Source organism: Cricetulus griseus, assembly GCF_003668045.3.
Source record: "Cricetulus griseus strain 17A/GY chromosome 1 unlocalized genomic scaffold, alternate assembly CriGri-PICRH-1.0 chr1_0, whole genome shotgun sequence".
Taxonomy (NCBI): domain Eukaryota; kingdom Metazoa; phylum Chordata; class Mammalia; order Rodentia; family Cricetidae; genus Cricetulus; species Cricetulus griseus.
The window spans coordinates 51,301,874-51,329,794 of record NW_023276806.1 but is presented as its reverse complement, the minus strand read 5'-3'; the positions used below and the strand labels follow the sequence as shown (position 1 = coordinate 51,329,794).

Here is a 27,921-nt window from a genome sequence, read left to right as displayed (position 1 = left end):
TCTTCAGGAAGATGAACAGGACATTCACCTAAATCTGCTTTCACAGCTAACAAAACTACCACTGGAGGCAGAAGACATTAAAAGACTCTGTCCTGCCTAAACCTAGAAGATCTACCATGATCAAATATCTATGAGAACATAGCAATATAGAAATGTACTGTAAACCTTTTGTAAGGAACTGCACAGAATAACATTACACTCAAATTTTAACTGTTTTTATTCTTTTTTTAAAGTAAGGAGTGCCATATGTCACCTTTTAAAAGGTTTCTTTGGGAAACAACCTACATGAAGTGGCACCTTGGGGGTCTTTAGATCCAAGTTTTAAAAATTCTCTTGCAAATCTGATGAAACTGAAAAAAAAAAAAAAAAAAAAAAAGAATATTCCTGGACCAAGTCAAAATAATCTGAAAAATAGTTGTGTCCCAGTAGAAAGCTTCAAAGTCCTCTCAAGTTCCTCCAAAGTGCCACCATATCCCACTTGCTCTAGGTGGAGAATGCATATCCTATTATCTGTTGATAGTCAATGGTCTCAGGCACATCCTAACATCATTGGTTACTACGCATCATTTCTTGTAGATAAACTGTATTCATATGGTAGGCAGCCATCCAACTGGGATGTCTCTGAGCATTCCAATAGTATGAGTGGGAAGCAGCAGCATAATATTCTTGCCAGGCCCTGTAATACGCTCTCCAGTACTCCTCATAATCCTGGTAGGTATCAGAGAAACTGGTATTTGTTTCCCTTTGACAGTCATACCAAGCCTCTTCCTGGGGTTCAGTCTGGACTCGGTAGGAGGAGCGACGTGGCAGGTTTCTCCGACTCTGCTTAGATCTCTGGTTAGCTCCTTCTTTATGCCTTAACTTCATTTGGGTCTCAGGAGACTCTTGATACTCTACCTGAGTTGGGATATCAATTGTATTCAGAACTTGTTCCAAAGAGAGAGGTCCACCCACAGGTGTACATTCAGAGTCTTTCAACTGAGTATCAGAAGAGCCTTCCAAGTAAGACTTATTGCCTTTGCTCTGGGAAGAAGTCCTTGAGCTGCAAGAATCACTCTCACTCTCTGAGTCCCCAGACTGGCTACTACTCGCCAATATCTGTGCTCTGTCTTCGGAAACTCTATTTCTCACAAAACCATTCTGAGGATTTACAGTCTGAGCCCCGGGCCCCGTGTAGTGCCTGATAATTTCCACAGGTTTCTCTAACCCCTCTTTAATATAGTGCTCATAATCCTCTACCAGTTCTGCAAAAGACAAAGTACATGGCTGATGGACTTTGAAGGAAGACAGACAAGGAATTTTAGGGAGTGCCCCAGGTGAAGCTTCTTCCTTGGCCTGCTGCTGGCTGCTACTGGAGGAGTCCTCAACAGCAGTCTGAGCAGAATTCTTCACTTGTTCTTCCAGTTGTGTGGTACTGCCCAACTCTTCTGGTGGAACAGCCCTTTCTAGGATTCCACACTCTGAGCGGCTTTTCACAGAAGGCTTTTGTTTGCTACTGTGTTTTGATTTGGCTGACAATGTAGATATAGAAGTATTTCTAGGGGAAGGCATTTGGTTACCAGGAATTCTTTGAGTTTGGAAGGCTCTTTCTAGTTTTTGAACTTGCTTTTTGGCGGACTGGGTAGGTATACTTGGTGAGCTATATGTATGCATCGCAGCTTTAACTTCCACATCCCAATCCAAGCATTCTTCCATCAGGCCAGGAGGAATGGGATCTACATAAAAGGAAGAATTTGAATTAAAATTCTCAGCCCAGGCATGGTGGCACACACCTTTAATCCCAGCACCCTATGGGTAGAAGCAGGCAGATCTCTGTGAGTTAGAGGCCAGCCTGAGCTACACAGTGAGACTGTCTCAAAAGTAAATAAAACTGCAAAGCCCAGTAACTTTGGGTCTAATACAGTAAAATATTTTTTATGTATCAGTAGCCTACAAATTAAGATATACCTAAATATCCTAATTTACAAGACACAGATTAGCAACACCATGTACCCCACAGGCCTGTGGTGAGAATTAAATGAATTAACATACATACAGTAGAAACAATAGCACTATGTGCTATATTTTTATTATGCCTATCATCACTACAACCATAAGAACATCAAAACTTGATTCAAAAGGAAGCCAGGCAAGGTGGCACATGACTTTAATCCCAGCACTTGGAAGCAGTGAGTTTGAGGCCAACCATGTCTACAACATGTCAGTCAGAACTACAAAGAATACAACTACAAACTACAAAGAATACAACAAACAACAAAAGAATGTCAAAAGAAACAGAAACACACACCTGGTAAAGGGAGAAGGTTGATATTACATTTCTGGGCAATTTTCATCATCATATTTTCTTCTTCCCCTCTACAACAGTAGGTCACTGTCAGTCCCAATGTACCTAAGAGTATGAAGTGACACAGTCACTCATTTCTAAAGAAATAACAGTCCAAGTACCTTTCACACCAGCCTTCTTGTCAAAGCACTAAACTTCCTTTTTCCTTACCAAAGCGGCCAGCTCTACCAATCCGATGCATGTATGTCTCCCAGTCTAATGGCACATCCAGATTTACTACCAGATTCACCTTCTCAGCATCAATCCCACGGGAAGTCTTAAAAACAATTGTTTATATTAATTACAGCATGGCAACCTATGTATGCTCTTCTGGTATAACCAAAATCCAGACTGAAAACAGGCAAATATTTAGGATTCAGAGGGGAAAAAAAATCTATTTCTAATGACTGACTAGGACTAAACTATTTAAAAAACAAATTTTAAACATTAAAGACATTTTTAAGAAAGCACTTTGCAGAACTAGAAAGGTCATTTTTATCTCTGGCACCTACCAGATACACCTGCTAGATACATGAAATAGGGCAGCAATCTAATAACAACACACCCCAAGACAGACAGTCACCCAAACCTAGCTAGAGCTTTACCAAATCTGTAGAAATGAGGACTCTGCAATGAAACTGCTTCAGTTTCGCCATAGCATCAAGGCGCTGATTCTGATTCATGTTACCTAGAAAAACCAAAAAACTAAGTCATTTTAAAACACCTAAGCAAGCTGGGTATTGTGGTGCATGCCTGCCATCTGTTGTCCTAGCACTCAAGAGGTTGAGACAGAAAGAGCCAGAATTCAAGGTCAGCCTAGACTCCATAAGATCCCATCTCAAAAACAGTAACAAAAACTTAAGCTAAGATATACTTATCAAATCCACAATAAGCAAGAATCATAATTCTTAATGTTTTAAAGAAATACACAAACCAGTTAATTCTATCCTGTGCAAATCTGAATGCTAAAATCTGAAGTCATTATTTTTCAAAGTGTGGTTTAGGCAATCAATTTGAAATTCAAAAATCAATTGTAAATGGTGACATTACAAAGTCTAAGACATACTTTTTAGGAAAAGGGTTATTACCAATTATTTACAAATCTTGTTTTAAGAATCTGTGAGAGCCAGGCAGTGGTGGCGCAAGCCTTTAATCCCAGCACTCGGGAGGCAGCGGCAGGCAGATCTCTGTGAATTCAAGACCATACAAGACCTAGTTCCAGGACAGCCTCCAAAGTCACAGAAAAACACTGGGGGGGGGGGGGGGGGGATCTGTGTGTGCCTGTATCCATGTATCTATCTGACTGTATACAGTTGTATGTGCCTATGCATTCAAAGGCCAGGAGAGAGCATCAGATCCCTAGGAATAAGAACAGCTGGCTTGTTATATGGGTGCTGGGGTCCAAACTCCTGTGCACATGATTGCACAGGAAGTGCTTTAACACTGTGTACTCTCTCTAGACCACAATTCTGATTTTGAAATGTGATCCAAGATTGAGCTATCAGCCCATTAGGAAATTAGTCTCCTTGATATCTCACACTGAGTATGTTCCCCCTAATAAAGTAAGAATTTCAATACAACATATAAAACTGGAAGGAGCTCATTAACCAAAAACTCCTTTAAATCTTTTCTATGAATCCAGCAATTAATAAACTGTGGATGAAGTGAGTCACTTTGCCTTCCATAGACCATCAAAGTCAACTCAATGGCTAAAAGTATAGCTCCAAAGGAGAGTACTTACCTAGCATGTGAAAAGCCAAATCTGATAGTAGGGGAAGCAGAGAAGATAACTCAGCTAGTCTTAGCATGTGTTTCTATGACAACAGGGTCTTGCTATGCTGTCCATACTGGTTTTAAACTTAACATAGTCAAATATGGTCTCAAGTCCACGATCTTCCTGCTCCAGAAGAGTACATGCAATACTATACTCTAAATACTAAAATTTTAGTATTTTAATAAGTGATTATATGAAGAAACAAATGTCTTAAGACAAATAAGATAAATTTTGTTTTATAGAATTAAGTTCTTAGCAAATATAACTAGAACAGACCAAGTTACTCTTTTTAAAAATTAAATTTAAAAATCCAGCAGACTGATTATCAAATGCCAATGAAAAATAAGCCTAAATTTCCTTTATTATGAGTGCAACCTCACACTCACAAAACAATTTAAGAAGTAATGTTTTTCTCTCTTGATATGGTAGGCTTCAAAGCAATACATTAAACAAAAAAAAAAAAAAGAGCTGGACTTGCCTGAAATGCATTCAGTAGGAAAACCTTTAGAAGAAAGGATATCAGCCAAATGCTGTGCTCTACAAAATAAATAAATAAATAAATAAATAAATAAATAAATTTACAGCTTTCAACTATTGCCTCATGACTATTCTTTTACTTTTTTAAGTTCCTGGGATTAAGTTTTATTACCTGCTGTGCAAATTAGAAAACACCAAGGCTTGATTAAATGGGACTCTACTGAAAAGTTCCTGTAAGTGCTGAGTCTTTTCCTCAAAAATCTTATGAGCCAAAGGGTAAGAATTGACAACTTGGTAGTACTGCTTCAAACCTACAATGAAATCAAAAACATCCAATGAATTCCACTATGATGTGGTTGGTCATAGCTCCACAGTGTTACAAAATAATTCTGCAAAATCTGTACGTACCTATGAGACTTGGATCACTGGGATTCAATCTTACAAACGTGGGATCTCTCATATACCTTGTCAAAGCATTAGCCAAAAATTCAGGGTAAGTAGCAGATACTGCCAACATCTGTTTACTGGCAGGCAAAGAAGAATAAATCCAACTGTAAAATACAAGAAAACATATACTGTGAAAACTACGCAGACAGCAAACACTACCAGTAAAAGCCATAGACAAACACTTAGACACAACATTTTTATAGTCAAGCTAGTTTTCTTACTTTATTTGTTCCTGGAAACTGCCTTCTTCTAAAAGCTTATCTGCTTCATCAAGAATAAAGAGACGGATACTGCCCGGATTCAGGTAGTCAAGTTCTATGAGCTGTTTAATTCTACCTATATGCCAGGAAAAAAATAAAAGCTGAAATATTCATGACATCAAATCTGTACAACCCTCAGGAATGCTTTTACTGTATTTATCCACAGGTTATACTGCTGAATTTCTTCACAGTGTACATTCACATACTACACAGCACAATCTTAGAAATCTTAAATTCTCATCTAGCCTGAATCCCTCCCCCCTCCCACTTTTCATCATCGATAGATATGGAAAACAAGCACCACTGCTATCAAAAGACTCAAATGCTAAGGGATTGAATTCTAGATTCTAAGTGATTTATGAGCAAATTACCAGAAAGAACAACAGAAATCTCAACCCATGGCTTAGACAGGCTTCCTGAAAGTCAGGTCATTATTTCAGAAGCCTATCCCAAGTGAAATCCCAAACAAGCTTTAGAATGGAGACAAGCAGATTCTATTGATAATCCAGCCATGTGTTTCACTAGTCTAATGCTCTTCACTTCTAGTGAAAGTAATTAGCCCCATGATCAAAGACTCCCATTTACCTATAGTCGCATTCAGTGTTACATTTCACAAAGAACATCAGGTACCAACAGGTATTAGTAACTCACCTGGAGATCCAACAGCAATATGACACTTTTTAAGTCTGGTTTTGTCTTGAGATAATGGAGTCCCTCCAATAAAGACATGACATTCTAATCCTTCCATTTTTATTCCAATGGCTGTGATAACAGAATGTATCTGAACAGCAATTTCTCTTGTGGGAGCCAATATCAAAATCTAAAATAAATTATAAATATTACTTTAACAAGTCAGAAGAATACATATGAGTGATACATTCATTGCATGCTACACTACTTTTCATTGTAAGAGGAGTTTTAAAACAGGAGAAAATATTCCATTTATTCGGTTAATTATTAAGAACGTACTATATGGGAGAAAACATACAAGTTGTGAAAGAATTGCTCTCTTGGCACTTTTTGGTTATAACATAAACAAAAACATATACATGTAATAAAAAGTATTATTTAAAAAAAAAAATCAAATAGGGAAAAAAGAAAGACCTGACAAGGGAAATCATTTTAAATGATCAGAAAGCCCTTCCGAAGTGACGTTTTGGCATGCACCTATGATTCCGACACTCTAGAAGCAGAGATATGAGGATTGCCTCAAACTGAAGACTAGTCTATGTTGTAAGCTTCTGTCCAGCTAGAATTAGGTAGAGTGTGCCTGCTTCCAACAAACAAACAAAGAATTTTAAAAGTCCCATAAGAAAGTAACATTTGAGACATACAGCATAGAGCTAGTTGTGGAACACACCAGAAGCAGTGCTTCAGAAAAAGAAAAAGCAAATCCAAAGGCCTTAAGGTACACATAAGGAGCAGCAAAAAGGCCCAGGTACTAAGATTTTAAGAGGACTCTATCTCAGAGTTAACTCCCAGAGTTAGGTTCCAAAGGCCATGAGAGCCACACATAGTAAAAACTGCAGAACATACATATTGTCACTATAAGAAAATATTGCTTAAAAAAAAGACAAGGAAATAATAAAAATATATTTTTTTAAAAATCTCTTAACTCTGGGTACACATCACATATTTAGAGTTCTTTGGTACTTTGTTCTTTTCCCTGAAATTTCCCAACTTAAAACAATTATGTAGTGTTACTTTGATAAACACACACACACACACACACACACACACACACACACACACTTTAATAATATAAATACTTTAACAAAAAAAAGGGAATTTTACTTAGGTTTAGGATTTGGTATGCTGCCAAGTGTCACAAGCCAAACTCTCTCAAACACATCTTAATTTACAAATAGACTAGCCACTGTCCTTAAGTTATATTCAGTATCTGCCAGAATGTGGTGGATACAGAGCTCAAAAAGATTCCTAGACAACAAATACAAGGATCCCGGGTTAAAAAAAAAAAAAAAAAAAAAAAAAAAAAAAAAAAACCAACACTGTTCAAGATTCATCATCACAACAGACACTTCTTAACCTGAAATAAAGTTACTATACTACTACACTCCAGAAGATGGTGGGAGGACCACATCCAACTCATTGCTTAATCCCCAGTGCCTAGTGTAGTATTTGCATGTATTACTAACTGAACAAATCTTTTTGAAGAATTATCTCCCAAACCCATATTTCCTACTAGTTTGAGTAGGACAATCTTCAAACTATTCCAAGGCAACCTAAAATTAAGAGGATCTCTGTGAATTCGAGCCCAGCCTAATATACAAAGCAAGTTCCAGGACAACCAAGGTTACACAGAGAAACCCTTTGGGGGTGAGGGGGGATACAACCAAAAAAACCACAACCATATTAAGTTCTGCCATAGCGTATTATATAAACCAAAACTTTTAAGTTTATTTCTAACCCCAATCTAGTAAGTAAAAGTTTTTTTAAAAAAATTTTTTTAAGATTTATTTATTTATTATGTATACAGCGTTCTGCCTGCAGGCCAGAAGAGGACAGGAGATCTCATTACAGACTGTTGTGTGCCACCATGTGGTTGCTGGGAATTGAACTCAGGACCTCTGGAAGGAGCAGTCACTGCTCTTCATCACTGAGCCATCTCTCCAGCCCAAGAAAAAGTTTCTTAATTGCATAATGATTTTAAGTAACACATATTCAAAATGTAATTATAGAAGACTCCAAATTTAAAAAAAAAACTTAATAATGATATTCTCGGCCACAACTCAACGACCTTACCATCTATGTAGTTTACTTCTGTAATTTTCCTACGGTTTCACATTCTCCGATTCATCAAACACACCATCTGTGAGGAGTCAGTAGTTTTTCATAAGTCTAGCTAGAGGCCACGTGCTACACACCCCCCGTCTGGATCCTCTGAGTTACTCACCTGAGTACTGTAGTTTTCAAGAAGAAGGGAGTCTAGAGCAATGGTGGAGAATACACAAGTTTTCCCAGTGCCAGACTTAGCTTGAACAATTAAATCTGAGAAAGAAAGAAAGAAAAAAAGAAAAGAAAAAAAGAATAGGTATCATTAGCAAGACTCGCTGAAGCAACTAGATACCAATATAGGACCAGGGAACGGCCGGATTCTCTCCTAAGACCACCTAACTGTCACCTATATTTTTAGTTGACCCTGAAGCGCGCGCGAGGCGTGCATCAACCACGGAGACATTTCTCCAGCCCCTTAGTCCCCGAATCTCTACCGCTGCTCGTCTCCAGCTTGGACCCGGCGCCTTCCGATCCAATTGCGCGCCTCGAGCACTGCCGAGCCCCGCAAAGGCGCGGAGCCGGAGCTCTCCGGGGCCAGGCCCCCGCCCGCGGCCGGCCCCGGTCCTCACCGAGCCCGCAGCGCCCCAGCGGGATGGCCTTCAGCTGCACGGGAGACGGCCTCTCAAAGCCGGCCGCCCGCAGCCCCTCCAGCACCGGCCGCGACAGCAGCAGCGACTCGAAATCCGCGGGCTCCGCCAGCACCACGTCCCCGGTACGCGTCCGCGGCCCGCCGATGTCGTGAGCGGTCCGCAGGCTCCACGGGGAGCTGGGAGTCGGCTCCGCGGCCGGGGACCGCACGGCCGCGCGCTCCGCCGCCATAGCGGACTCCGCGGTTGTCAAGGCCGCCGGGGCTTCAAATGCCGCCGCCATGGTAGCCGCGCCTCGAGATCTCGCGATATTTGGAGTCGAGGCGGGGCTCCTGGGAGCGAGAAGAGGAAAAAACTTTATTGTCAGTCTCTCGGTGAAGACACGGACGCACCCGGCCTGGAAGTGGAGGAAACGAACGGAAGTCGGAGGCTGGCGCTCTGGGGACGGACAAAAATGTAGCCTGAGGAAGAGGCGGGAGGAGCGAGGAAGATGAGGCTACCAGTGCTGCCGCCGGCGGCCTGCAGAGGGCGTCGCGTGCCCGCGGTGGGCGCCGCCCGCCTCCCGCGGCTCTGACGGACGGGCCGCGCGGCGCTGCTCCGGAACCCGGCGCTCGCGGCGCGCTTTGTGACGCAGCCAGAGCGTCAGGCTCGGCCGCCGCTGGGCTCCGCTGCCCCGGTCTAGCTTGACTGAGGCCGCGCCGAAGTCTTCGTCCTCCGCACTTTTCCCCGCTGCTCCTCAGTGCTCGCAGACAGCGCCCCGGAACACAGCAAAACGGGGTTCCCTGCCCTCGGAGAGCCCTGTCACGTCGGCGCCCCAGCCCCTTAGCACAGTGCGGGAGACTGACTGGACCGCCAACTCCCAGGCTCTGCGTGGGCGCTCTCTCGAATCTCCAGGCTAATAGAGCTCTCCGGTTCAACTCATTTTGTCTGCCCTTCCTTCCGATCTCGGGTGGGCAACTAGCACACCACTTCCCCTTCCTCTGGACCCGCTCACATGTCACCTTGTTGTAAGAGGTCTTTCTTGAAATCTTTAGTCACCCCCGTCCTGCCTGCTCCCTGGCCTTTCCCGTTATTCTCACCACTTGTTTGATTTTTGGTTTGATTAGCTTGGTTGGCTTTTTCTTTTTCTTTCTTTCTTTTTCTTTCTTTCTTTCTTTCTTTCTCTTTCTTTCTTTTCCTTTCTTTCTTTCTTTCTTTCTTTCTTTCTTTCTTTCTTTTTCGACAAAGTCTCCCTATGCAGCTCAGACTGGCCTCCTGCCTCGACTTCCCAAATACTGAGATGACAGGTGTGTGCCTTATCACCCCTGGTCACTCTTCATGAATGTTTATTGTCTCCCTCACTTCCCCCGAAGGCAGGAAACTATTCTGACTTGTTCTCTTCTGCCACTAGGAGGAAAAACAAAAATCTGACACATTGAACGCTATTTTCCTCTCACACACACCTGCAGAGTCTTTCTCCTAGCTGAGTATTACTCTCAAGTTGACAAGACCTATGACAAACCTCATTTGTCCCTACGTATAATTCTGGTCTTGTTTCCCATATCCCAATTGTGTAGAAATATCTTTGGCAAGGAAATTTCACTAGAAGTGGGAGCTGGAGATGGATTCTGTTTGCTTACTGATTTACAAAATACTCAGCAAGCACCCACTAGCCATGTGAAGGAAGAGGAACTAATAAGGTCCCTCTTAGCTGCTCACGTATTTCATCCACTCTTTGCCCTCACCCTCTTTCTGACAATTTACTGGCAGATGATGTCTCCAAATATCTCCCTCACTCCTTTTCAATATAGTATCTACTCATGGTCTTTTGGTCACTCTAACTATTGAACCCTTCCCTATTGGCCTCCCAGTCCAGATTCTTCTCTGCCCAGGCCATGCACCACAGAGGCATTGAAATGACTTCCTTTGTCTGCTTTTCTCTTTCCTATGGGTTGAAACAACTTTGGCATACTAAGCAAACACTTTACTATTTAAGCACATTCCCCGTCAGAGAGTGACTCATTCCTCACTTCTTCCTTCCTCTCTTAGTTTCTTTTCCTGTTACTGTGACAAAATACTTTGACAAAAGCAACTTAAGGGGAAGGGGTTTGGTTTTGTTTTTCTGGACCACAGTTCAAGGTACAGTCTGTTATGGTGGGAAACTCAAGGCAGTAGGAGCTTGAAGCAGCTAGTCACATTACATCCACTTTCAAGAGGCATACTAAAAGTATACTAAAGGATAAATAAAATGTGTAACTAAAGTGGCATAGTAAGCAGCCTTATAAAAGACGGAAATTCTAACAAATACTACAAAATGAATGAACCCTGGGGACCTTATGCCAAGTGAAGTAAGCCAATTAGAGAAGGACAACTACTGTATGTTTCCATTTGTGTGAATCAGATTCATAGATGTAGAAAATAAAATGGTTGTTAGCAAGGGTAGGGAGATGAGCAAAGAGTTGTTATTTAATGGGTTTAGAGTTTGAGATTTGTAAGACGAAAAAGTGTGGGAGGTCCTGTTTCACATCAATATAACTCTACTTAATACTTGAACTGTACACCTAAAAATCACTAGGATGCTAAACTTAATAAGTGTATTGACCACAATTTTTTAAATCATAGCTTTCAAAAGGTTTCTATGATTTGGAAGATGGCTCCTTGGGTAAAGGCACTTGCTTCCAAGCCTGACTACTTGAGTTCCATCCAGGGACCCACATGGTGGAAGGAGAGAAGTGACTCCTGCAAGTTATCCTCTGACCTCCACATACATGTTGTCATATGCACACACCCACACAAACACATACATACTCACTTTTTTATTCTACCATTACAGTATATACAGTATTAGGATTTTTTTGTTGTTGTTTTTGGTTTTTTTTTTTTGTTTTTTTTTTTTTTTCGAGACAGGGTTTCTCTGTGGCTTTGGCGGCTGTCCTGGAACTAGCTCTTGTAGACCAGGCTGGTCTCGAACTCACAGAGATCCACCTGCCTCTGCCTCCTGAGTGCTGGGATTAAAGGCATGTGCCACCAAGTATTCGGATTTTTAATGTGTAATGAAAATACCCAAAAGAATGCATACTATATTAATAAAGACATTTACCCTCAAGAAATGGGAGGAGAGGATTCAAGTATTCACTTTGTCTATTTTGATAATATATTTGGCATTATTAGAAGAAAAGACATTTGAATGTAGTTTTTAAAACTATAAAAATGAGGTTAACTGAACAGCTTGAACTGGTAGTTAGGTAAGTGCAGCTAGACTAGACATGGCAGCTTGTGCTCTCTAGTCCAGAGCTTGAGAAGCTGAGGCTGGAGGATCAGCACAAGTTTGAGGCCAGCCTAGGGTACATAGTAGTTCTAGACCAGCCTGGACCACAGAGTAAATATGTGTCTGGAAAGGATCATTAATCATGTCTTTAGAAGGATCACTGATTTTGTCTTCAGGTATTCTATCTGTGCCCTGTTCTTATTGCAATCAAATAAAAATTGCAAACCAGAAATAAAAAGAGGAAACAGGGTCCTATAAACATGAGCCATGGAGTTCTTCTGGTGGGATGTCCTGTAGATAAACAGAGAAGCAAAGCAAATAGAACATAGATGACAGTGCTGTTGTCTATCCTAATGATGATGGAAGATGATGGTGAATAGTGATGAATGAGATGGGTGTGGTGATAGTGGCAATGGGGATAACTAACATTTATGAAGCTCATCTTCTTGTGGGGAAATCACAACCACATGAGATGGATACTACCATCCCCATTCTGCAGTTAAAGAAGGTAAGACACTTAACCAGCTGCAATGCCTATGAACCACAATAGTATTATGGCAAGATATCCACAAAGGCACAATAGTGGCACTCAAATATTAGTGGTAACTAACAGCTGTGTAATTGAACTGAAGGCCCACTCAACAGCAGCAAAATCACACCTGGTACTAGAAACCTAGCCCAACTTCCTGTGACTAATGTGGTCATGGATCTTAGAAGAGAATCTACTACTACCATTTTGCTAGGCCAACATAGTTCCTAATTACATTTTAAATATTATTCTTAAACTCACAAGTAAGTTTAGCTACCACCCCTCATCACATTGTCTGGCATCTCTTAGCCAGACAATGGTGGCCCACACCTTTAATCCCAGCACTCAAGAGGCAGAAGCAGGTGGATCTCTGTGAGTTCAAGGCCAGCCTGGTCTACAGAGCAAGCTCCAGGACAGCCAGAACTACACCCTGTCTAAAAAGAAGAGGAGGAGTAAGGAGGAGGAGGAAGAGGAGGAGGAGGAAGCTTCTCTTTGCCAAAAATGGAGACCATAATGGAAAACACAACTGGACACAACGTAGAGATCTGTGTATCAGCCCAGCCCCAATAGAAACCTCTAAGGCACAGCTCCTGCATCAATGGCTCAGAGAACATCACAGAAGAGGAAGCAATAAGATTATAAGAGCCAGCATGCCAGGAATTCTGCTGTGAAACAATCTCCCTTAGAAATGGCTATATAAACAAGACCAGAACAATGCCAATATCATTAGACATGCTAACACAGAATTGGGGATAGCTCATGGGTCCCATCGATAGAAAAAGAACTGCTAAGAGAGGAAGAATTAGCCTCTCATAGGGATGAGCCCCTTCATTGGGTGTTCAATACAAAGTGATCAGCCCTGAAACCACATTCCCACAAGCAACAAAAATGGACTCTGGGGGTTGTATTTATATATTTGTGCATACATATGCATACTCGTGTGTGTGTGTGTGTGTGTGTGTGATAATAAAAGAGGCTATCCAGAGGGAGGGAACTTGGTAGGAGCTACAGGTAAAAGGGGGAGGGGAAAGTGATATAATTCTATTTTAGCTAAAACCATTTTGTAAAAAAGGAAGTAGAAAACTTAGACGACATCATTCCAAGTCCACATGACTCTGGTCTCTGGCTTGGGCATAATGAACATACCCAGGACCCTCTTTCCTGAAGGATCATCCTAAGATTTACTGGAGTCCTGAAATTGCCTCCTTTGCTACAGAAAGGCAGTGACTGGGAAGAACAGAAGAGAGTCTGGGGGAAAGATGACTTCCAACAGAAGGCATGGACTGCATAGGCCTGTGCCCAGTGACGGTTCATAGACAACAAGGTGCTGGGAGAAGTCCTCAGAATCCAGGTAAAATGTGCCCAGCCCTCCAGCAGTCACACGGAGTCTGTCATCAGGGAGGTAGGGAAGGATGCAGGCTCTTCTCCGAGCAAGCCTAAGGATTACTTGGACTATGATAGATTTGGGGCAAATAGAGCTCACAGTGTGAAAATCCCGTAAGTGTGCTCCATGCAAGGAGTGGAAATCAATGGAGAGAGCAAAAGGTGAGAGGATTTCCAAAAACTTCTAAGGCTGTTTGGGTCCAGCTTCACATTCTGCTCCTTTAGGTGCCCTTTAACGCCCAACCCCAGACTTCATGCTAGAAACAGTCCAGTCCCTCTCAATAAATAAACTATCAACTTCTCAAGGAATGTTGTCACCATAGGTTCTCCATCCCAGCATCAGGCTTTTGGTGGACCTAGGAAATACTGAATGGATGACACCTTCCCACTGAAAATTCTCTTCTGGGCCTTGTACACATAGCAGTGTTTCTGTAAAACTGGTGTCAACCCCTGTTAAAGAAGCCGGCTCTCTCCACAAAGGACCACTTTTCCAAAAAGTAACATTTTACAGTTTATAGGCATTCTGTTAGTACATTTGTTGTTTGTGATGTTTTACAGATACAAATATTATAGTTCTATTGTTGGGATTAAACTGTATTACTTATATTATAGGCATGAACTAAAACGTTTCCTTCAGGAGTTGAAATTTGTAGCAATGTTATGTCTTAAATGTGAGTGTTATAAGATAAAGCACAAAGATGATGCAAGCGATCATTTGATAAGCAGATGAGGTGTGAGGGTAGTGCTTATAGCTAGTGGGTGGACTGTGTCAGCACCCTGGCCTCTGCCAAGGTCATTCTAAGGATCAGCATTGAAGCCTCTTCCTTCAGCCAGACCAAAATCCTTAATGTCTTATGACCTGGAAAGTCTCTGGCACTCTGTTCATGCCATGCCAGGAAAGACTTTCCAGGGACCCAAAAAGGGAGAGACACCTGTGGACTGAGAAGTAAGAGAGTAAGAGTTAGGCCCGGATGGGTGTGATTCTTCACAGTGGTTACTTCTGAGCCCAAGAAGAGGCTAAAAGGATGTCACTGAGGGTGCTAAGAAAGGCTTGTGTCAAGAGGCTTCCCCGCATTTGAGTGTCATTGGGGGAATGTGGCAAGCAGAGAAGAAAACAAGTATTGCAACCGTTTTTCTCACTTGCCCCTAAAGCCATCAGCAATATATTTGGATTAATCTACACATATTTCTTCATTCATCCATAGAAATCTTCTGAACAATCACTACAAAATACCCAAATGTTGAAGATGTAAAACTAGAACACAACAATTGGAGTCACTGACCTCAAGTACAAACAAGTGGCCTCTTTGTAAAGCACAGGGTATTATGGAAGTCAAGGGTATCCAGCTAACATAGGTGTGAAGAGTTAGGAAAGTTCTTGGGGTCAAAATTAGGACTGATTGAAAATGAGACCCAAATTAGAAATTTAGTTCCCTGGGGAGTTCATTTTTCCCTAATGGAGAAATCTGGGGTAAAAGTGACATAGTAGCACAAGTCCACAAAGTTCACATGCATTCGAGCTTCTGTCCTGCTAACCAAATGATTGGTCTAGCTCCAAGCATCACATCTTCATTCAGATATTAGGGTGAAGAAAGTATCAAGATAGAAAATAGAGTAGAGTTCATCATGCCAATTGCCCCTTACATTTATTTGTCTTGTTTTATAATTATGATTGTTCTACTTGCATGTATATGTCCATTGTCCTGGAACTGGAGTATGGGTGGTTGTGAGCCACCATGGTGGTGTTGGGAGTAGAATCTAGGGCCTTTTCACGAACAAGTGCTTTTACTGCTGAGGCATCTCTCCAGCCCCAGAAGCCCTGTTTTTAAAATGAATGTTCTCAAAAGGCTACATGGCATTTCACTGACCAGAACTTAACAACAGAGTCCTGCCAACAGATTCAAGGAAATCTGGGACCTGCATTTGTAGTAATCAGTTCTTTCCCTCCATCATGTGGGCCCTGGAAATTTAACTTAGATCATGAGGTCTGGCAGCGAGTGCATTTACCGACTGAACCATCTTCCCGGGTCTTGCCGGGAAGTATATATATTTTCTAAATAGTCCATGCCCATCTAACTACAGTTTACAACGGAGGTCTATTACTACAGAAGGGGGAGGGGTTACATATGAAGTGACTAAGAGTCTTCCACATCTTCCCAGAATTAGTGGAATCTTAGAAAACTCTGGAGACTGAATAGATGTTATTCTCATCACAGAAGCAGAAACCAGAGGCCTTAAGACTCAGATGTCCGCAGCACATTTCTCTTGCCTGCATGAGTGTCTGTGAATTGTGTTCCTGGTGCCCGAGGAGGCCAGAAAAGGGTGTCAGATCTCCTGGAACTGGAGTCACAGACAGTTGTGAGTGCCATGCGAGTGCAGGGAATCGAATCCAGGTCCTCAATAAAAGCAGTCGGTGTTTTTAACCATGGAGCCATCTCTCCAGAAGCTGTAGCACATTCTAGAATGTCTTAGAATGAAAATGGAGGGAGAGTATTAGTTATTGTTCTCGTTATGACAAAACACCTGACAGAAGCAACTTCAGTGAGGAGAGAGGCATTGGTTCATAAATTCAGAGGGCGCTATCCAGCATGGCCTGGCAGGCACAGCAGCCAGGTGGAACCATTTGGTCTGTGACTTCGGGAGCTTTTGCTGCACTATTTGTTCACATCTTGGCAAATCAGAAAGCAGGCAGTAAGACCAGAAGGGGGACTGAGCCACAATCCTCGAGGCCCACTCTCAGTGGCCTACACCCCTTACCCAGGTCTCGTGTCTTCCACCTCCCCAAAACTGCACCAACAGCTGAGGACCAGGTATTCAAACACATGAGTCTATCCGGGACATTTCTCATTTCAAGTGTAACAGTGTGAGCTTTTAGGAGGTTAAGTGAGGTAAGCTAGTAGCCAGGATTTATTACCCGTAGACTTTTTGGGGGGAGGGTGGGTGGGGTTCAACACAGGGTTTCTCTGTGGCTTTGGAGGCTGTGCTGGAACTAGCTCTTGTAGACCAAGCTGGTCTCAAACTCACAGAGATCCGCCTGCTTCTGCCTCACGAGTGCTGGGATTAAAGGAGTGCGTCACCACCGCCCAGCGTACCCATAGGCTTTTGAGTGTCATAGAAAGCAGCTACTGCCCTCTGGTGACCCCTCAGAAGAGAAGAACCTGTTCAGGGTCCCAGAGCTCCTGAAGCCTATCAGAGCCCAGGTCTGCCTAACAGCGAAGTCCAGACTCCTATTTCTGCCTGTCCTAAAAGAGCTGGCAGCCCAGCTGGGGAAAAATGATCAAGTATGAAATATGCAAGTAGCACAAGCTGATGTAAAATCATATGCAGTACTGACATTTTTCAGGTCCTTCGTTGCTTTAAGTGTGGCTGCCATGTGGGAGTGAGAAGTTCTGAGAAACAGAGGGAAACAGCTTTGAGGATTCAGAGAGCAAGGGCTTCCTTTCTTCTCTGTCCTCATCCCCACATCAAGTCAAAGTGCTTTAAAGGATACATGGAACTCTGAGGAAAATTGCACGATGATGTCTTCTTGACCCATTCTCTGAGCCCAGCGCTTGGGTGGAGGTATCAGTACATGGAGTTGAAGCTGGCATCCCTGGGAGAGGTGGGGCTGATTGATATTCTCTACTTTTCCTGTGGGATGCAGCTTCTACCCCCAACTCCTCAGGCAGTGGGGGTGGCAGGAGAGCTAGCGGGCAGACAAGTCTCAGGAAGCTATTCTGGGTAATGGAACAGTCTGTGTAGGGGCGTGGAAATATGACGAACTTTAACAGTTTAAAGAAGGTAAGTCCTTCGGTGTAAACGGAGGCTGGGAAGGTAGCAGTTTCAGGAAATGAGGCTAGAGGGATGTATCGGCTCCATGTTATGGAATGCCTTGTTTGTCACCACAAGGAATATAAAATGAGCTTGTCGTGCTCTTCTAAAGATGGTCATGTTATATAACAGTGAAAAGAAACACAGTTGGAAAAGGAAAGGGGACTTGATTCACCGGAAACCGGAGGAGTTAGAACTTAATTTGCAAAGCTGGGTGCATCATTAAGCTTCCTGTCTATTGAGGCAGATAACAGCAAGACCCACTTTGCACCTGGCTTGCATACCTGTCGGCTCCTGGGTCTTGCTTTACTCCAGTTCTGCCTGTGTGCTGCTTACCCAGAACCTAAGGCAGAGTTTCCTAGCTTCTCCAGTTCGCCTGCAGTAAAGGAACATAACCTTGCCTCAAATTTATCAAAAAAAAAAATGTCATATGCCCTCTAGACAGAATGTGCTGTTGCATGACCCTGTTCAATCTTGGACATCATTTCCTAACATGGAGAATAACCTTTTTAACAAATGTCCCATGGCCACATCAATGGTCTCTTCAGTACGTCCTCGGAATTGGAGATGGGTGACATGTACCAAAGGTCTAAGCCCCTGCAGTTTGAACAGCAGCCTCTGGCTATGGGAATTTGCATGGCTGGCTTTGGGATTAGAGCCCTAGGCAGTCCTTCCACATATACTCTGACCAGATTCCCCTCTGCCCATTTGATTGATTGCCCCATTTAACACCACTGCCCAAATCTTTAGAGAGGAAGGCAGCATGTTTGCTCTTCTTCTGAGAAAGGGGCCCAATTCATTCTTGTCCAAGCAGCATAATAAATAACCTGTCCCTTTTGGCAGGGAGTTTATTAGAGACTGACGGGACATTTAACAATAACTGGGGGCCTGTGATTTATTATGTAGGGAGATTTGTGGTGTGTCTAAAGCCTGGGATGTGGAATTTAATTGATAACGCAGCTGTCAGCCTCTATGAGATGTGCTCAATAGAATATGCATTGGAAGGGATCCTCTTTGGAGCTGTCAGGAAGGGTTTCTGCTGATCATATTTGTCTCCTCTGCATGGTGAGGTCTGCTAGATAGCTGAATGAGAGATAATAGCTTGAAGGGGACCCAAGAAGGGGCCCAGAGACCAGTGCACCTGTCAGTTGCTGGGCCAATGAAAGAATGTGACACAAATGAGTAAAAGAAAAAGGGATTTCGTGATCCTCAGTGAAGGATCCTTTCAAGAGCCCTTTGTTTTTCTTCTGTGAGCTGCTCAAGAGAGCAAAAGGCACATCACACCCTAGAAAGAGAGAGAAACGAACGGGTTACAAGTCATTAAAGATTCATTTTGGAATTCTAAACGTTCTGGACCAAAGACAGCTTTCTCTCTTCTTATGTCTTGCTCCCAAACCACTACCACCAACACACGCACAAACACACAAATACACACACACACACACACACACACACACACACACACACACACACCAGCATGGCCACTGCTACCACACCAGTTACTTCACACTCAAGTATTCCTGGAATCCCGGTTCAGATAGCAACTCCTGTCACTCCTGCTTTCTTGCCAGGAGCAGGACCACAGACACTAGGATGGATGGAGGCTCTCCTTGCTACTGTCAACGTCTTCCACCCCCAGATATCCCAGAATCCAGGATGAGAGCCTGGACACAAATGCTTGTGGTGGGGTGGGGTAGAGCACCCAACCTCTCCACCCTTCCACCTCAGTCTGCCTGCTGTGAGGGAGATGCTTCCATCAGAGAGCACAGAGCTCTATCCTTAGGCAGCCTGAGGCTTTGCAGGACAGCTCCACTCACATTCTGCTCTTTCCCCACCCTCTGGGTTTTTTGCTCAGCCTTAAACAAGGCCATGTAAGGCGCGGAGAGGGGCTTTCTGAGGCCAGAGCCTGTTTACCTCCTCTGATCCTCCTACATCTATTCTTAGGTCCCAGGAGATTGGTCTGCCCCTTGCTCCCTCCAGGGAAAGCAGGCGGCGGGGGGGGGGGGGCAATAGCCAGAAAGGAAATAATTGTCACTGTCTAATCTGAGCCTCAGTGGTGACACTGAAGGACCTCTGAGCGGGATGGATACCACAACTGGCTTGATCAAATCAACCCCCTCCTGCAACCTTGTTAAATTAAACTGACAGCTCAGAGAAGAGGAGGGAGGAAGCAGGATCACTGCCTCTGGTGATGCGGGGGGGGGGGGGCCGCGGGGCGGGCACTGGTAAGAAGATCAGACAGAGGCAGAGCATCAGCCTGCCCTTTCCCTTATTTGCTGACTGTAGAGAGGTGATGGGATTTGTGGATGTGCAATGCTTAAGGACCTGTCTGAGCACAGGCTGTGGAAACTGATGCAGAGGCAGACTGCTGCCTCCCAGGAAGCTTGGCGAATTCCCCTGGCACTGAGGCCTCATGCACATTTAGAACATTTATTTTGACATTGCAAAGAGCCTTCATGCACTTTACCTCCATGACAGGCAAATAGCGATGAATTTCTAGCTTCACTTTTCTGCTAGAGAAACTGAGGCAGTAAAGACCAGGGAGCTGGCCGAAAGTCAGTCCAGAAACCCAGGCTTCTTGCTTCCTAGTCCTGGCACACACTGCCTCTAGCTTTACCATATGGCAGAATTTCCTAGGATTTAGTCCCTAGAGATTAGTCTTTTCTTTCACCCACTAGAATGCAAGGTGCACAGCTTGCATATTGGGCCATCAGGAAAATGCCAATTCCCGAGTGGCCTCATGCAGCTTAACTGCAAAACACACAGCTAGTTTCCAAAGATCAGGAGGCCATTCCAACATCCTCTATCCCTTGCCCACAGGCCCAAGTCCTCCCACGTCATTTCCACTCAATCTAATTGTAATTAAGGGCAGGAGACAAGGTGGGAAGATATTGTTAGCAACCCCAGCAAACAGCAAGAGTAGGCAGACGACACTGACACCCTGCTGGCTTCCTCACCTGTCAACCAGTTCCTCACCTGCCAAAGCTAATTTTCCACTCACCAGTAGGTGTGAGCTCCTTTGGTGTGTGAGCCACACATACACTCTCACACATGCAAACAGATACAGCACCATTGTGAATAGAGCAATGCCTCACCCACGTGCTCTTGTTCTCACTTCAGATACACACCAATGATGCTATTGACACAACACCCCTTTCAATCTCTTCTTCAGTAAGGAGCACACTGGGATGAGGGTTCTGCCAAAGACGGTGAACACCAATCACTGAGCACAGCTGGGTTCTTGTCACACCTTGTCTCCCCGGCTCATTACATACCCCAGGTTGTACACTGGTTAATGAGCAGACTCTAGACACAAGTGGAGGTGGCAGATATGCTTAGAGATGTCCTAGATTGCTTTCTGTATCTGTGATTTAAAAAATTACAACCAAAAACACCTCAGGAGGAAATCATTTATTCGGCTTTCAGTTTACATTCCTTTATAGAAGGGAGTTGAGACAGAAACTCAAGGCAGGAACCTAGAGACAGGAACAGAAGCAGCGGCCATAGAGGAGCAGAGCTTACTGGCTTGTTCTTCATGGCTTGCTCAGTCTTCTTGCTTACACAACCCAGGACCACCATGCCCAGGGGTGCCATGGCCCACAGTGGCCTAGACCTTCTCACATCGAACATTAATCAAGAAAATGCCTTCATAGATTTGCCTACAGGCCAATCTAATGGGATATTTTCTCAGCTGAAGTTTCTTCCCAGATGACCTCAGCTTGTGTCAAGTTGACAAAAATAAATAAATACTAACCACCGCAGAAGACAAACAGCTGGAAACACCATCAAGGGGAGTGTATGTGTGCCACAGCAGGCCTACCTTGAGCTCATTCCCCATGTCACCACTCATGACCTAGAAAAGGCTAACAGTATACAGACATGGGATACTTAGATAAATGCCACTGGCCTCTTAAACTCATCCTTGGTGTTATGATTGGCCACACTCAACCTCAACATCTCCAACATATCTGAAAGCATTGAACTGGGTGCTTCTAAGGAAAGGCTTTAGATTCAACCAGAACAGTGGTTCTGAACCTTCCTGATACTGTGACCCCTTAATACAGTTCCACATGTTGTGGTGACCCCCAACCATAACATTATTACATTGCTACCTCATAACTGTGATTTTGCTACTGTTATGAATTGTAATGTAAATACCTGGTATCCAACCTCCAAAGGGGTCACGAACTTCTGCTCTAGAAAGGAGATGGAATGGAAGGAGGTCTTGTCTGGAGACAGTGGTCACAGCTCATTGGTCAAGATTCCTGTGCTAATTCTATCATTAGTGCCTTGGTAACCTAGGGCAGGTCACTAGCACTCTGTCCCTCACTTTCCTGCCTTGTAAAATAATATGCTTAGGCAGGAATCCAGACTGTTGTGAGTGTTTAAAACTGTAGGAATTGTAGAGGACAAGACTGAGACCCAAAGAAGTTACCTAATTGATTCAAGGGCACACAATGAGTAGAATGGTTGAAATGGTAGCTTCTGGAATTACAGCCAGTGACAGTGGGTGGATCTAGCATTTCCCTGGATGTGGCCTGAGGCAGGTGCCACTGTCTCATTTCTTCCCTCTCTCCTCTGAAGAAAGGAGAACTGGCGGTACACATCCCTGGATTCAGAAAAAAATAAATGTGGGTCTGACACATGGGATGCTTTCCACACATGTCAAGTCAGGACTGTTTCCATTGGCAGACTAGAGGTTCAAGTTTGGTTATTATCTTTTCCAGTCTTCCCATCTAGTCACAAGCCTTGATTTTCCTAAGGGCTTTCTGTGACTCCAAAATTCTATGTTGTACATCAGAAATCTCAAATGCAAGTTATTTTCAAAACTCTCCATGCAAAGACATAAAAGACCATCTACCCTGCATTGCCTCCTTCATTTTCTATGGATGATGATTCATGGGGAATGATCATAGCAAGGAAAGTTTGTCTGATGCTGGGGAGGAGGAGGCCATCACACGCCTCACTGTTCAGATCCCATGTGGGCTCAGCTCCTATTCTTTGGTGTGCATAGCCATTTGTTAAAGTGTGATGCTATTTCTTGGCCGCCTGCCTTTCCTATCTGGGAACCTGAGTCTCTTGGTACTGACCATTGCTGATGGTAGTCACTGCAAACTCTGGGAAGAGAGTTCTGCCTGTCAGCTGTCATCCTTGGCTCTGGTTCCTTTCAGAGTGTCCTGGTTGAAATCTCTACTCTACCCAGAGTTGACAAGTGATTAGTGCTAGCACAGTTCTTTGGCCCCTACAAAACACCAGAAGAGGCTTAGGAGCAAGCTTGGCAGAGGCCAAACCTGAGAAGTGACCTCATTTTCTGCTTACCTCACAGCCTCAGGAGAAGCAGATAGCCTCCCTTAATCTCTTGCTAACAAGTCTCTCTCTGACAGGCTGGCAGTCCCTGGTGCTTGCTTACAGCTTCTGGCAGGGGCCAAGTAGTAGGTAGTAAAATAGCTTTTGCCTTGAGTTACAGGGCCTGGTGAGATTACAGAGAAGCCAGTGCTGTGCCTCTAGAGAGTCAGACATTGTAGAATGTACTCAGGAGAGTCCAGGAAGCAAGCCACTAACCTTCTTAGTACAATCGACATCTACCAACATTAGTTTGCACAAACACTAAGTATTTCCCTGAACCAACATTCTTCATTTCTCTAACATTCTCCAGGTATTCTTTGTAGTTGGGCTTGTGACAAATAAATATTTACAAAATGGAAGTATTTGTTCCCCAGGGAGTGAAGAAACCATAGCTTAGGCACTATAAGCACTAAGCCCATAGCTACCTGTAATTCTAGATCATGACTATCAGCCCATAGGCTAAACGTGTTATTTACACTAGCTTAATTTTTTTTACATCCCTAATGAGCTAGACATGGCTGTAATCTCAGCATTTCAGAGACATAGGCAAGAGGATTGTTGCCTGGTCTATGAAAGGAATCCCACAAGGGCAACAATACAAGAGCCTGTCTTAAATAATGATGATGATAATAATAACAACAAATCTCACTGAATTGTTCAGGTGAGAGAGCTTGGAAGCCATTTGTACATATTTATTCAAAATACTACCTTTTCTTCCTCCAACACCTTCCTCCTGTTCCTTTCCCACAAGAATTAGCACCTGCATGGCTGATCACATGATCTTAAAGCCAAGTGGCTGTGAGGAATCTAAACCATGAATACATTGATGTCCATCAGCACCAGGAAATCATGGAAGTTCCATGGAAAAGAACCTATCAGGACTTCCTGCTTGGGTGGTTCTCATCATTTTTGTAAAGTGCTACCTTAGGGCACACCCCTCCTTTCTTCTGAATAGTTATAGAAGCAGGGTACCATGCTCTATTTCCTCCTTTGAGCCTCAGCCACTCTGCATGCAACTGGGAAGAATGGATTGCTGTCCTCTGCTTCCTAACTGTGATGCAAATATGACCAGCTGCCTCATGCTCCTGCTCTCCAGTCTTCCTGGTTATAATGTAGTGTATGTTCAAAACATGAACTTAAATGAACTTAGCCTTCCATTACATAAATAAATAATTGCAAACAAGGAGAATGGCACTCTTTGAAGACACTTAAAACTTACAGAGCATTGGGACAGGAGAGATGGCTCAGCAGTTAAGAGTGGCAGCTGCTCTTCTATACATCAGACTTCTCACAGTTCCTGTAACTCCAGCTCCAGGGCGATCTGAAGAATCTAACCTCCTCAGGAATATACCCACACATGGACACACTCACATAATAAAATAACAAACCAAATCTTTTCTTGTGGCGCTTTATGCCCAGTGCCTTTGAGTCTTCTACCAAGTTATAAAGCCTTTTTATTCAAACTCGGAGTGATGCTTTATTATAGATCCAAGAGGCTTCCTTACTATAGAAGCTACTTCACTCTCTCTGCCCGTCCTGGCAACAGGAGGTCAGTCCTTCGTCTACAGTGAACAGAGGAAGATGCCATGCTAGCCAGCAGTTGTCCTCTTCTAAGAAGAGTGAAGTCTCTGTGTAGCCCTCCCTCTGCCGCCCCCTCAACAGCATCCCAGTGTGTTCAAACAGACACTGCAGTCTATGCTCAGCACCTCCGGGCAGCCTGTGAGGCAAGTCCTTTCCCTGGAGAGTAGCCGTTCTGGAGTGGTATTAGAACACATTCCAACAACACATGTTTATCTCTAAGGTCAGCCCTTCCTGTTGATGCTCCAGAAGCATATAAGGGGGGAGGGGGCTAATGGTCTCTGCAGCCACAGGAGGTAAGGAATGAGGGCAACAGGAACATGGCTCCACCCTTTGGGAGGATGCTATTATACTGAAGTTTCTGGAACATGTGTAGCCATGTATCTCCCAGATCTTCTGTCACCAGTGGAAAGGAGAAGTTGGGCACCACCTCTTCCACAGCTAAGCCAGGACTTGGCGGGTGGGAACCTTTCAGGTGGGGCCACGGGTTCTGAAGCCAGGAGAATGGCAGCGTTTCCATTGTTTAGTGCAGGATGAGCTCTGTTGGGACACAGCTGGCTCTACCTCTCCCTTTAAGCTCATCTATAGGTGCCAGGACCTCCAGGCTCTGGCAGTGGGACAAAAGAGGTCTACCGTCTCTCACTAAGCTGGGTGCAAATTCCAAGTGATTGACACTTTTGGACCCAGTTCCAAGAGGTGCACCCCCACCTTCAGGAAAACTACAGTCCATGTATCTATACTAGCTGGGAGCAAATGCTCACATGCCTTCTGAGGGTTCCATTTTAGCTCCAGATGTCTTTAAGAGGGATGCCTACAGCCAGTCTCAAGACCTCTGATCCCTTTGCTATTTACTTTCAATTGAGATAGCCACATTCTCTCTCTAGGCTGAGTTTCAGGAGGTGGGAGGGTGTAGGCTGAACCATCTGATTCCTCTTCAGCAAAACTGAATCATGTCCCCCAGCCCTCATCCTCAAGCCAGGGATATTTACCCATGTTTATATAACCATGGCAACAGGCCTTATTCTCTATCACTTAGAACCTTAACAAGGGAAGACATAGACAGGCAGTTCATTTCCCAGTTATTGCTTCCTGCTATGACCCCAAAAGAGCTACTTTCTCAGGAAACAGAGGAAGGAGAAGGGATAGACAGAGAAGTAGAAGCAGAGAGGGGGCACCTACATGGGCTCCCAATGGCCCAGCATCATGGAAGGACTTCAGAGTTTGATTGTACTTGTGTTCCAAAGTCCCCAGGAGCCATAAAGCAACACACGTGTCTCTGATTCATCTGGAAGGCCTCTTGTGATCTCTGTACAGAGTATGGTTATCAGTTATCTTCTTGCCATCCCCCCACCATCTTCAGAGTGGATGAGTATGTGCAGACCTTGCTAACAGTATATTCTTCATCTGCACAAATGGGGTACACATTCTTATGTCTCAACTACTTCACAGGTGGTCATCAGCAGGGAGTTTTGTGGGGCTCAGGGGTTAAGAGCATTTGCTGCTCTTCAAGAGAACCAAAGTTCTATTTCTAGCAATCACAAGAGAGGGAGTGGATCACAGTCTCCTGTAAACACCAGCTTCGGGGGATCTCTGCTTTCTTTTGGAATCCAGGGATACCTACACACATGTGGCACACACATAAATAAAAGCAAGAGTGGTTTGTAAGGAGTATGGCATGTTAGACTCACACAGGTTTAAATGATAAGCAGGAGAAACTGAGACCCAGTAAAAGGAAAGCATGTGTTGTCAACAGTGTAGCCCCAACAGTGCTAAGTCCTTGTCAGGAGATCAGAGTGCTTCTCCTGGAATTTCAGCCACAGCCAGTAACCTAGATTTCACATGAGGTTCATGCCCAGGTTTCAGGAATGGAGAAAACCACAGATCTGCAAATGTTTATGGAGCCCTTTACAAGAGGCTGCTGTTCTGCAGGCTGGAGGTCTAAGCTTGCAAAAGGAGCCACTTGGGGTGGGGAATCCCCTCCACTCCCCAGGAGGGTAGCAGTGAGGAGAAGAGACACACTAGCTCGCTGCTTTCTGACCCACAGGGCAGACTCATGACCCATCAAGACAGCAATGGGAATCCCATTTTAGATTCCCTTGGCACTGGAAACCGTTGAACAGATTTCCAGCACTGTTCCACCTAATTTCCTGAATGACACATCACTCTGAAGAGGAGTGGGAAGGGAGGCCAGGAGTGCAGTCACAGTCATCTAGCTCTGCATCTACTCCCTCAACCTTCTGGAGTGCCTGCAGTGTCTGTAGTGCCTGCCTTCTCCCTTGGCGCCTTCTCTTGCATCCTTTTGGTTCTGTCCAATGCAGACCACCAAAATCTTGCCAGGAGCAAACTTTCCCCTATTAATTATCTTGGAATAACGCATAGCTAATTGCCCTAATTACTCTCGGGCTCTTCAACCCCATCCCTGGCTTTTGCTCACCAAGGGCAACTCAAGTTGGGCAAGCAGCCAGGAGGCCGGCTTAGGGAGTCCCGAGTTGGACTAGCCTGCAGAAGTGTCCCATCTGCTGTGCCCCCAACTCCATCCCTTAGGTCCAGTAGGAGTTGGTGCATCTTGGGGAGATGCCTGTCGACTATAATCAGAGCATTTTCAAGTCCTCCCCTCTCAATTTCAAGAAGGCCAGCACTAGGGAATTCTGGGGAGGGGAAGGCCTGTTTTTTGAATCTTTACCTCCTCTATTGAAAGCAGGCTCCATCGCCCCATTTTTTAATCTTTCCATTATCATTCGCTCTCTCAAACGACTATGCTTATATTTATTTGTTTCATACTTCCTTCTCTCACCAGGATAAAAGTTCTGGAACACTGAGACTTTGTCTCTCTTACTCAGTACCTCCTGGTCTAACAGCTTGTGGTGGACCCAGCAGACCGCCACATGAGCTGACAAGTAGCGGAAGTCCCTTCCTTCCTCCAGCCAAGAGTGGGCCAGGAGATGAAGTGGGACCGCGCTGCGCTTCCAGGATCCTCTTTAGAAAGGACTTCTGAGGGACTTCAGAGAAGACGAGGGGAGCTGTTTTTTTCTCTGAACAGTTTAGTTAATATTAAACACTGTGACCCTTTTGCCTGAGCTTGATACCGAATCCTCACCCCTTACATTGCGTTCTTCCTTTGTAATAGATCATGCCTTCACTGGGGAGCGTTGGCAGTCTGAGGTTCCCCGCTCCACAGAACCCAGAACTCAACCTCCACGGGTCCCCCAGTAGTAGCTGCTGGCCACTGCAAGGCACGCGACAGACCAAGTCAGGTCGCCCAGCCCGCGTCCTTCGGGCCACTCTTCTCATTGGCCGAAGACACCCCTCCTGAGTTCTCATTGGCTGCTGCACTTTTCCTCCGCCCCCACCCCGGGCCGCGGGT

At 44.2% G+C, this 27,921-nt stretch overlaps 1 protein-coding gene across 1 annotated transcript; it reads right to left on the bottom strand.

Moving 5' to 3' along the window:
• Positions 1–198: 198 nt before the first annotated feature.
• Ddx20 (DEAD-box helicase 20) lies at positions 199–8,975 on the bottom strand. The gene is made up of 11 exons (XM_027393882.2): positions 8,647–8,975; positions 8,196–8,290; positions 5,933–6,101; positions 5,243–5,357; positions 4,983–5,125; positions 4,747–4,885; positions 4,576–4,634; positions 2,929–3,011; positions 2,495–2,600; positions 2,288–2,389; positions 199–1,715 (listed from the first exon to the last, which is right to left on the bottom strand). The coding sequence occupies exons 1-11, from the start codon at positions 8,945–8,947 to the stop codon at positions 547–549; spliced, it is 2,481 nt and encodes an 826-aa protein (XP_027249683.1). The 5' UTR covers positions 8,948–8,975; the 3' UTR covers positions 199–546.
• Between the last annotated feature and the right edge of the window lie 18,946 nt (positions 8,976–27,921).